At 36.0% G+C, this 12,066-nt stretch overlaps 1 protein-coding gene across 1 annotated transcript; it reads right to left on the reverse strand.

The window, feature by feature from the left end:
- Positions 1-144: 144 nt before the first annotated feature.
- On the reverse strand, positions 145-1,047 carry LOC136342631 (uncharacterized). The gene has a single exon (XM_066288622.1). It carries the CDS (start codon positions 1,045-1,047, stop codon positions 145-147), a length of 903 nt encoding a protein of 300 aa, XP_066144719.1.
- Between the last annotated feature and the right edge of the window lie 11,019 nt (positions 1,048-12,066).

Genomic DNA, 12,066 nt, shown 5'->3' on the forward strand with positions numbered 1-12,066 from the left:
CTTGGATACATTTTGCAATTCTTTTACAGAACGACCTCTTTATTTTAAATAGCAATTGTTCATTTCGAAATAATGTAGCTGCATTTTGAATTTTGTTTCATAATTTTTCAGGTGTATTTATTGTATTTTGGTAAACGGAAGATTTCATGTAACCCCATACACAAAAGTCCATGGATTGAAGTCGGGACTCCGTGGGGGCCAGGGTATTTCAAATCCACGTCCTATACAACGATTGGCAAAACGTGTACTTAAGAAATTCCTTACTGGACGGGAAAAATGTACGGGTGCGCCGTCTTGCATAAAAAACATTACTTGCCTTAAATTCAGAAGCACATCATCAAGAAGGTTCCCTAGTTCATTTTGGAGGAACTCTAAGTACAGAGGACCATTCAATTTGGGTGGTAATACATAGGGTCCTACGAAATAGTTGTCAATAATCCCGCACCAAACATTTATTTTAAATTCGTGCTGAAAGTGGCGTTCAGTAGTTAGGTGAGGGTTTTCTGTGTCCCATGCATGTTTGTTACGGTGGTTAATTATACCTCGACGGGTAAAAGTTGCCTCATCTGTAAAGAAGACCTTATTTAAAAACAGTGGATCTTCATTCTGGCACATCCGAAAGAAGTTACAAAATTGCAATCTCGCTTGAAGATCGACTTCACATAAATTTTGAACCGGCGTAAAATGGTACGGGTACAGTTTCTCTTTATGAAAAATTCGCACTACTGATTTTTGACTTACTCCTGCACGTGCTACCATACGCCTTGTACTTATTTCTGGGTTATCAACAACGCCTTCTAGAATTTCTTCTTCTTGCTCTGATGTAATAATTTTCGGGCGTCCAACGGTGTTTTTTTTATGTTGAAATGAGCCGATCTCACCCAATCGATCGTAAATTCTTTTAAACGTTTTAAAATTTGGTTGTTGGCGATTTGGGTACATTTCGAAATAACGTTGACAAGTTTGACGCCCGTTATAATTTTCTTGAGCGTATACACACACCATATCTCTCATTTCAACATTAGAATAATTATTATGTCTCGGCATTTTAATTAAATTGTAAATTTATTTAAACTTTAAACTTTTTTACTTTACAAACACAATGCAGTAAAACTGAATATTAGTTTGACATATGTTATCATTCATTTGTTATATCATAGACTACTAAGATAAAGTAACGTCGTAATTTTTTTAGTTATTATTAAAATATTCGTTTGGAGCTTAAATAAATATATCAATAAAAGACCAACTACGGTATTAAATTGTTTTCATATAATCTTTGTGCTTTTTTAACAATACAAAAAAATTTTGTTGTTACATGTCAACAAGTAGAAAAAATGGGAATTTAAGTTATTTAATTGAATTTCTCGAAAACCGTCGCTCCTAGCGACACCAATGAGGTATAACTTTTTTAACTAGAAAAGGTAGGGGAACAAATTTTATGAGGACAAAATTACATACGCCGTGGCACAAAAAAGTTTAAATTGTTTAAATGACTCCTAATTGTCGATTGTGGCGCCCTCTAGAAGATACACCGAAATCGTCGATAAATTTGAATTGATCATCTCCAAAAACCCCTATATAAGAAATTTCGTGAAATTAGCCCGAATTGTTCCAGAGATATTAAAGAAAATTTGATTTCATTTTTCAACTTTGGCACCCTGTATCTCAGTTATTATCAACTTTTGGTATAACATAAATTTAGCTATATTGCATTATTTTGATGTCATAAATCCATCGTTGCTCTGTGTCCCATTACTTAAGACTCACCCTGTATATTTACATTATTGTGTCGAGGCCACATTTAACCAACAAAACAGGAACAAAATGGCAACTTCTTGTTTTCAACAATTTTATGTCAAACCGGGAAGACTTTGGTGATTTTCGTGTTTAATATCTGTTTTGTTTGCAAATTTCGCAACATTTTTTAATCCTGTCTGTTGTCGGTAATTATCAAAAGGTTTTTGTATTGTTCTCTATATTGAAAATTGTGTCGTTCCATTGTGGAGGAAAATATCGTTTTTTTTTCGTAAATGTTTACTTAGTATCAATTGCAAAAGTTGAGCGAAAATATAGAGAACTTGACAGTTGAATAAACTTCTAAATTAACAGAACTGCACTGAGAAACATTGTTTAAAAGACCTCCCCAGACAATGCAATTTTGTCTTCGCGAATATCTTCCACTGGTGCGTTCCTGACTCTTTGAAATGCAATTCTAACTGTTTTGACCGAAAATCGCCATTCTTTTCGTTTTATTTTCAATAAAACATAATATTAACCAGCCATTAACAGAAACTCTTCGTAGTGTTCTCCTTGAGCATCACGAACACGATGAGGAAACATTTTTTGCATTTCCAATGCGAGAGTCCAGGTTCCAGTGTTACGAAAGTAAATTTGAAATTTATTACTCAATGTTGCTGTTTTGTCTGGAATGAACAAATTGCGGTATGGATGTGGCCTCGATATCATTTCATTACAAAAAAGGTAATCTAAATGTTGGAATTTTTTGCATTTATGCAGAAGTAGGTACAATGATCACGAAGAGAGTAATGAAATTACAAAATGTAAATTTTCAAACAAATTCGCTTTGCACCTGTTCCCCTGATTGCAAATGATTATTACAGATAAAGAGAATGAAATTGAGCTTAATTACCAGTAAATAAAGCAGATAAATTAAGAAATAAAACAAAAAATTCGATTAGGTTTTGAAATGTGAGTCGCAGCCAACATGTAGCACAAATGAATATAAAACTGATTGATTGTTTCTGCGTAAACGATAAAATGTCCAAACAATAAAGAAAGCATTCTATTTAAATGTAGAAAACAGTTTTTTTCTTTTTTAATATTTAAAAAATTCCTGTTGCTTCCGGAGATATCCGGAAAAACCTGGAAAATTGCATTTTCGTTTAAATTTTATATACTGAATTCTAGAAAAGCTTAAAAATGGAAACTACTTCCTTAAGGTTCTCTTTTACTAGCTGCGACATGAAAATTACTTTTGCAAAATACTCAATGTTTCTATTACTTTCCTGATACGTTCTTCTTTAAGTTTCGTTCAAGTGTAATTGGCGCCGATGAAAGATAAATCGTCACGTCCCTCACTCCCAGTTTCAATATACCTCAAAGGAATAACACAAAAAAACATCATCAATTGAAAATTAACTGAATTACAGCTAAACACTCAGACGGTCAAAATTAAATTTTCACTGGATTTTGGGTATCAATAAATCTATTCTGATTGGTACTTGTCAGTCATTCATCAAGAGTAGCTTCACTAGGGCATTAAATCTAGTAATGATTTTACATGAAACCACCTGTGGTCTGAGGCGTTAAAGAAAAGCATTACATGAAGATCATAAGTACAGGGTGTAACGTATCATCAAGAGGAGATTTGGAAAGGGGGAGGGGGCGATAATACTCTGCAAAGTAATAAAAAATATTAGTAGATCCATGGTCAAAAACGTATCATTTTTGATATACACGGTTCCTCACAACGCGTTTCGTCAAAATCGTCGATAGCTATCTTAAGGGTGTTGTGCTTTTTAGGGCCAGTATGTTTTGTAAGTTTTTTGAAACACCCTGTATGAACTCGGATAGCAAATTTCCATTCGTTCTTCACTTCTTCAGCTTTTTAATATCTAGCATTATTTTCGTGTCTTATCGTTTTCCTAAAATTTGAAAAAATAACAATCGATGTAAATTCGAGAAAGTTCAGTTTACATATGCCGCCCTGTAATTTAGAACACCATGATCGAGTTTTGACCATTTTAATATATATTTTTTCAATTTTTGACATTTCGCAATTCCAAAAATTCAACTCAAGGCATACGCGAGAAAACCGCAAAATATGAGAAAAAAATTAAAATTTTGCCACCCTGTATGTCGAAGATGGCGCTTTTTTAGCGGTGGATCTATTAGCATTTTTTCTATTATTTTACGAAGTGCTATCGGCAACTGAAATATCTACACGATTACGCATTACATCTTGTATTTCAAAATCTGGGACAATGCCGGGAAATTTTTCTTCGTGAAATAGATGTGAATCTATCTATCAAGAGTTGGATATAGTGCATTGGTATCGTGGATGTCCCATCCAGCCAAAATTCGCTATCGACATGAACTTTCCAAGAAAATCATGACGAAGATGGTTTTGCCTAAGGCGGAAACATAACATTTTGGGGACACCAATTGGAGTTATTAGTAAAACCAGGTGCCACAAAGATGAAAATGAATTCTGAAGTTACAAACTTTAAACAAAGTTCAAGATTTTTAGTGACTCAACTTGGTCTTCTCAAGAAATCTCTTGTAAATTTATTTCAACCTAATGAGCACCTCTCTGTGTCGTCGATATCAAACAATCGCGCCAGTTTTAGGGCCCCGGGGCTCGTTTCTTTACCTCCTTGGGGCCCAACTTCATTTATATTATATAACAGTGCCACATTAGATATGCAAATGAACACGGGGCCGCGCCGCCGTTCCTCCAGGCAACATACTCAACTAATTGCCAACTTCTTAACATCGTTTATACTTACTTTGCTATGCCGTGCACGTTGCTTTGACAAATTTACTTCTCTATACCCATTCTCTATATTCTCCACACTCTAATATAATTTTATGTACGGTCTTGACAATAGAAATTGAGATATGTAGGTAGATTCATCGGGACAGCTTGAGATATAAAAGGATCGATTTTATTGCTTCGTGTTGCAAGCTGAAAATTTTTAATTCTCTTCTAATTTGCCTTCTGGCACATTGCAGCCACTTTTTCCTGCGCTGCCTACCCCTAAAAAAACCAGTTGTCATTCCCACGATCTGACTTGTTCAACAGTGGACATCGGGACAAGTCTGAGCGTCTTCAGGCCGTTTTACCCCTTTTCGCCCTAGCTGACCTTTGAAACTGGTTTTTCTTCTGGACATTTGAGTTATAAGGGTCAATGACGAGCATATGCTCTTGGAATATTTTAAACGGATCAAGAAGTTAGTATTGAAAATTTCTTCGAAAACAGAGGAGTGTTGTGTGGTAGTTTGCGTGCTCCACATCCAGTTCCTAATCCCGTTAAAGTAAAACTACAGCTAATTGTATATTCCTAATGACGAAAGTTTGCAGCAAAATATACAGACGGTGCTAAAGTTTGATTCGTTTCTAACTTTGTAATTTGAATTGTAACACAGACACCTACAGTTTATTTCTATAAACTTCACGTGCCTAACTTCACTGTAATTATAAACTATTTTACTGAATTGTAACTTAAATTCGTTAGATTTCCAGGAGGCGAAATTACATTGTGGTTTATGTTATAATCTTTATTTGTTTTTAGAGCTACGACGTAAGTTTATTATACCCAGAAACCAATAAAGCTGTTCTCGCAGGTAGGTAGCTTAACTGTTCTTAATCATTTGACATTTACTTCGGAACAGAACCCAAATATGAAGGTACGAAAACAGGAGTGAAAACAAATTAATTTTGCTTCCCTATTACTATTTTAATGGAGTTATTTGGAACTCTAGTAATATCCAGGTCTGGGATTTACTCTGTAAAGAAGTTTATGAGTAATATCGGAAAGACGAGAGTCGACCCTTTCCGCCATGGGTCGAGCAGCAGGCTCGTTGCCGAACCGAGAAATTGCCATTTTGAAATTCTGTTAAACATCCAGACGCCACTCAAGTAAAATATACCATTTTAAGTTTAGGTGAAAGTTGGGAAATCGTGTTTCGATATAGCCACAGGGCACTTTAAATTTAGACTAGGTAATGAATTCAACATAAGTGGTTTAAAATTTTATTTAAAATTATTTCGTTAACGTTGGTGCTCAGTATCGACATATCATCTACATGAAAAAGTAGCAATCGAATGAACTAAATGCAAACGGAGAAACAATAGGAACCATAGTCCCCTACCGCGTCTATACTGACCCACTCAATGCAGGACATCACAATCGTATTGTTTTGTTCACAGCAAAGTTGTGGCGTGACATCAGAGTTAAATGTCCTCTCGGATCGTCCAGAATCAGTAAAAACACAACCAGCCAGTTCGTTCGTTTTGAAACCCATAGAGGGATATCACTGGAAACTCACACGTTTTGAAGCTTCCTAAAGCATTTAATAGAATAATACTAGAACCAGTTCATCATCTAACAAATTTGTTGAGAACCTGAAATTATCGTCACCTACTTTCTAGCAGAACCATCTTTTCAGATACACTTCCTGATGTTCTAGGTCATTATGCGACATTTCAATACGCCTGAGCCTTAGGATCCTGAATGTAAGGTATATATTTGCCTTTTCTGCACAAAACTATTGAAGATCATTTACATATACAATAACACACTCAATAATCGCTATAAAATTTTGGTGGGGAATCTTCGGTTTATAACATTTTTTTCTGGGACCGTATTCCGAAATGCGGTCAAAAATCCTTCAAATTTCCTCATTTTTGTCAACTTCTTTATAAATCCGATATTCACTGGGATTTTTATTAACTCAATTATAAACTATCATCCTGTATATGTAGGAACATGGACTCTCTCTCGCAAATCCCAGAATATCCTCTTTTTTTTCAATATCCTCAAGTATTCTTGTTCACTCACATGACACATATAGTTTCCTTACACGTGGTGGAAGCGCCTCTCGGCCTAATTAAAATCGCAATGATATTTCTTTGAGCAATCCTTCAGACGTTCGCGTGTGCGCAAGTCAAAAATAAACGATTTTCCCGTGAAAATTCCCTTATTTTCGCTAAGGCGTTTCTTATTTTCCTCTCAAGGCGGAGCGTCGAGAAAACGGCAAAGATGGCTGAAAAGCGCGCCGGGACGCGCGGCGCGGCGGCTCGCTTTTGATCTCTCCCAGAAAAGGGTTGATGAGAGATGGAAGAATCCGGGGGCGGGAGGGGGAGGTTGGCATGGGTCGATAATCGTGCCCTTTTTAAGATGAACGAAGACGACCGGTATTATTGCATTGAAAGCCTAGGAAATTCGCAAGCGTGCGATTAGACGTGGAATTGATGAACTTTGTTATCGATTTTATTTTATTTTGCTCACGTAACATGAGACAGGGAGTGTCATTTTCCAGTCCATGAAGGCAGATATGCGCGAGGAGGGCTTGAATTGAGCTTCGATAGTCTTTTTTGAACAAAAATCGACTCGGGAAATTTGATCGCAATCTTGTGCCCATTGACAATCTTCTAATTTTACCTTCCTGTTGAATTTCCGTTTCTAGGATGTTCGATTCTCAATAATGACCTACCCAAGTTTAGGTAGATGGGCATTTCGAACATATGCTTTAGTAAAATTTTACAAGGTATCATAGTTGATATCACAATTGGAGCCGATTGATATAGCTGATAGTCAACGTTAATTCTTGGCTGAGATTTTGCTGAATTTAATTCATGGTACATAGTAACCCATACTATTGGCATGTGCAGTTTGTATATAGATCAAAATGACTGGTATTTTATTAAAAAAATTTGAAATTCATATTTGAAATAAAATTAGTTTAAAACAGTATTAGGAAAGAGAATACTCTCAAGATGACTACGGTAGTCAATTGTAATGTCATTTTGAGACCGTGTTGACTACAGATAATTTTTGTTCGAACCTTAGTCGTAGGCATTTAGAAAACGCTTATATTACAGAGGTTCATGTTTGCTGAAATTTCTTATTGGAGTTCATTCGGAATTGTGTATTTATACGACGGCAACACGAACATGATTTATATCCAATTCCAATATACCAATTCAAGGGGGCACTGTAGCAGAAAGATGCAAATAGCAGTACACAAACTGATAGAGTTTGTAGGGAATATGCTCGGTCATGCATTACTCCAAATCACCTGTAGTAACCTAAACCAACAGTACGTAAAAGGCCCTATTGAGAAAGTGACTGTGCTGCTCAAGTAGTGACGATATCGTTAACTTACATTAAGCAGTCTACTTTTCAATTTTTTTTATCTATTGCGATTCATAAGAGTTGTATTTAATCTCTTAATCCCCCTATTGACGTTATAAAGTTAATATTACATGTGCCCAAGTTACAATAGGTAGCTGCTGTCATCATTTTCTGCGAATTCTAGTCAAATTGTGGTCAAATAACGTAGAGTTGTGAAATAACACGCAAAAAGTTGCGAATTCGAAGATTATATGCTATTCTAAGTTGATAAAAATCCGTTGGTGTGATAGAGCTCAAGTTTTGCCTCTATATAAATTACAGACAGTGACAGGAGTTACGTTTGACATATTAATGAAGTTAAAATTCCAACTTTTCTGGACAAGTATGATATGGAATATATGACAATTGTCACAGGAAACGGTTTCATATTTATGTAATTAATTTTTTCCAATTCTTTTCCGAATTAATTATTTATATGAGGACAACGAAGAAATTGGGGACAAACCTTTTTGTTAATTTGTCGCAATTTTTCAAGAAGTACAGTTATTTAAAAAAAAGCATTTAAACCGTAAGACTTAAAGAAGATTTAAACTTTCAGCTAGATATGTCAAACACTATATACCAGCAATGTATTACAGGCAATATTTTACTATTGGGAAAAAAGGACGTTCTCGTTATCATAAGGTTAAGAAACCAGTTGATATAACATTTGGACCCCGACTAGAATTCAGAGCAGGGCTAGAAATAAGTAGAGACATCAACCTTTCTCACTTTAGGTTATCGATTGCTTTAATACAGCGCACTTCTAATAAAGTTAGTATTCTTCAACAGAGGGCGCTCGGATCTGAAACTTGGCAATGTTGGAATGATAATGTAGATTGCGCTAGTGTCACTATTATTTTCATTTCAGAACTTTTTATATTTTAAGTATTTCTTATGGTGTGAACATGGTACTTACATCAAAGTCTTTCACAGGATATAACATGCATACGAAATGGTTTATTTACCAGATTCCTAAAAATATTCGATAGAGAAAGCTTGAATTCATTTTATAGCCTATGACCAAAGCTCTGCCATACCTACAATGGACGATCAGTGTCATCTGACTCATATAGGAACCTTTTGCTGCAGATTAGACAATTGCAAATTATGCTCAACACTGGACCTCTTAAAAGCCTTCCACCAAGCAACCCTGGTTCTGGAAAGACATAAAAAAATGTGTCATTTTAGCACCAATTAGATTTTTGATGAAATTTGCGTGAATTGAAATATAAATTCAAATAACAGTTTATCATCCAACCTGATATGAAGCCTTGGTATCGCTCTTTTAAAGTCTCCAGCATGTATTACTAATGTGAAAAATTGCTTAATATTCTGTCGACCCGGGGTTCAGAGCAAGCTCCAAAGAAGTTCTGAAGGTCGCAACTAGAGAGAAGGTTCACGAAACCACGTTGAGACTTCCTGGTAAATTCTTTGCAGATCATACAGTTTACCCTGATCTCAAGCCATTCTTTGAAAAGTTCGAAGTATTTGCCATAAATTTGTCATAATGCTGTAAGCGGAGCGTTATGAAGGAAGCGATTGCCGTGGACAGTCATTGCATTCATAATGTTTTGGTTACTTGTTCCCGTATTTTCCTAAGAGATGATGCAGTTAAAAAGCCCTTACCGGTCCCCATATTGTCCATGTCAGGTCATTAAGCATCTATCCGATTTTGCCTTCAAAATCATTATCAATGGAGAAAACGCACAGTCTTTATTGAGCGAGCGGCCTTCATTGATGCAAAATAAATTGATAGTGATGTCAATAGAAAAGCTCTTTCACGGACTGATTCCATTGCCATTGCAAACTTACAATACTTACTTAATTGGAACGCTAGGTCAGCTTACTCATTGTGATGAGTACCTCTGAGACTTCTATTAGTCCGTGCAGTATTGGGCTTATGGGAAAGGCGAAATTAGGCTAAGATCCAAAGCGGTGAACTTTTTGGGTCGACGATTTTTTTTAGAAATAGGGAGCGGTGATTAAAAATTTCGCCCAGCGTATCAGACTTGCTAAGGCCGGCCCTGAGACCTTGACGTCATCTGGAGTTTCCGCTACTCGAGTACGTGACATTATTTACCAAGGTATCAGGAGCGTGTGCTTTCTAAGTAGTGGACACCTGACGTCCTCTTGACCATTACCAAAGCAGCCGGACAATAATATCAATTGACGTCTGGTTGTGAGTTCCCTATAACTATTTATTTCGACTTTACCTGCAATGTGTGTTTTGGAGTGAACAGAGATGTATCAAATTTTATGAGTTACTCCAATAGCTTGCATAGGGAGTTTTCTCACAGTTTTGAGAGGCATCTACCTGAAAGAGACTGACGACCAAGTCAACTCTCTTCCTTAGTTATTTCCTACGAACAGTGTTTTAGTGTTACATTGTTTGTAATAAATTATACAACAAACAAATAAGTTTGTACCTATATACAGAGCATTTTGTTGCTGTTCTGTGAACGTTAGGATCAATAAGCATGTATTTCTTCCAGTAAATTCGAAAGTTCAGGTTAGTTAGTAAAACAAGTTAAATCGCTGAAATATTCATAGTTTGTTCCAGAAATTCGTTATTAGGTGTTTTTACTCTAAAAAACTAAAAACGTTCAAATTCGTTGGCAAAGAAGTATCAACTATTTGGGGATGCACGATTAGAAATTATGACTCAGCTTAATCCTGAAGGGAGATATTAATTATCTCCTCTCGATGGACCCTTAATTGTTTGTGCTGATCTATATAAACCTGCTTCATACCACCAAAACCACTAAAATTTAAAATTTTTCCGTGGCGCCCATGGCTGATGGCTGTTTTCCAACCCCAGGGATATTTTTGATTAATTATCCGATTTTCTTGGCAGTTTTACTCCCCGCCTTCGCTCAAAAAGAAATTCATCAGAGGGCTGGAGTATAAGCAAAGTAATATCTGAAAACAAAGTAATTTATCAAATAAATAGACCCCATTGTGCCTGAACCTTACGCTTTTGTAGAAAATTACTTGAGGAAGTTTTTGCAATGCTTTTATTTAAAACACATAAGAAATATCACCGAAAGATTTACGGAGGGTTTTTAATCGAGTCTTAGCTATTGTTGTATCAACCTTTGTTTGATTTGGCACTATTTTGTTAAGAAAAATACGAAGGAAATCGGATATTCAAACAAAACAGTTGTGTAAACGTAAAGGATTTAGCGCTAAAACTGCGAACTTCCAAAATATGGTATGAAATTTATCATCTTCGTTATTTTGTTCCGAGATTTCTCCTAAAATGCCTGGACGATGCCGCTTTTGTTTTTCTCCTCAAGGCCGTAATGTTTAGTTTTCGCTCTGATACTTACATGAGCCTACTATACGGGATCCTGCTTGGAGATGACCAAAAGTTTGGGTCCCTCCATAGCTGCGTCAATATGGCAGATCATGCAAGAAAAATTTAGTATTTTAAACTCCTACCAAACTGCCACATTGAATTTTAATATGTGAAACATCATCGTGCTCACAAAAAGGCTCAATTCAAAAATGGGAAAATCCAATATGGCGCCCGCGAGACAAAACAAGGTTGATGATGGTTGTCTAATATCGAAATGTCGGGTTTAAAATATATGATAGCCAAGTTGCGGAAGAGGAAATGTTGCAAGGATCGGCCATTCTGAATTACGTCGTCAAATGAGCCGAACAAAAAATAAAAACATTTTTCCAAAATTAAATTTCTTCCTGAATACCTCTGATATACCTAGATCCCCATGGTTGAATTCTAGAAAGGGACATTCCAGAAAATGTACTGTGTCTACGCAAGAATGTCTTATACGGAGCGCTTTGTCAGGCCGTTTGCGTCATGATATGGTTCGGTTTTCACTTTCCAACGACCAATATGTTCTTTGAATATGATTCAAACAATTTTGATTACATAATACTTTCATGTAAGTTCTGAAAGCGCATATCAGTAAACAATCGTTCCATCAAAATGTCTTGCACTGTAACCACTCAGGTATACAGTTCAATTGCAGTTAATTACATTGGATCTTATAGACCTTATTTTACTGACCTCTTCTCCAACATGCGAAACAGTAACGGCCGAAGGGCAAAATCATTCTGGGGACACAGGTCTTCAACATTTTTCGATCCCTGTCAAAAAGGCGAAGGCATATTTGTG

Source organism: Euwallacea fornicatus, chromosome 12 (genome assembly GCF_040115645.1).
Source record: "Euwallacea fornicatus isolate EFF26 chromosome 12, ASM4011564v1, whole genome shotgun sequence".
Classification (NCBI taxonomy): domain Eukaryota; kingdom Metazoa; phylum Arthropoda; class Insecta; order Coleoptera; family Curculionidae; genus Euwallacea; species Euwallacea fornicatus.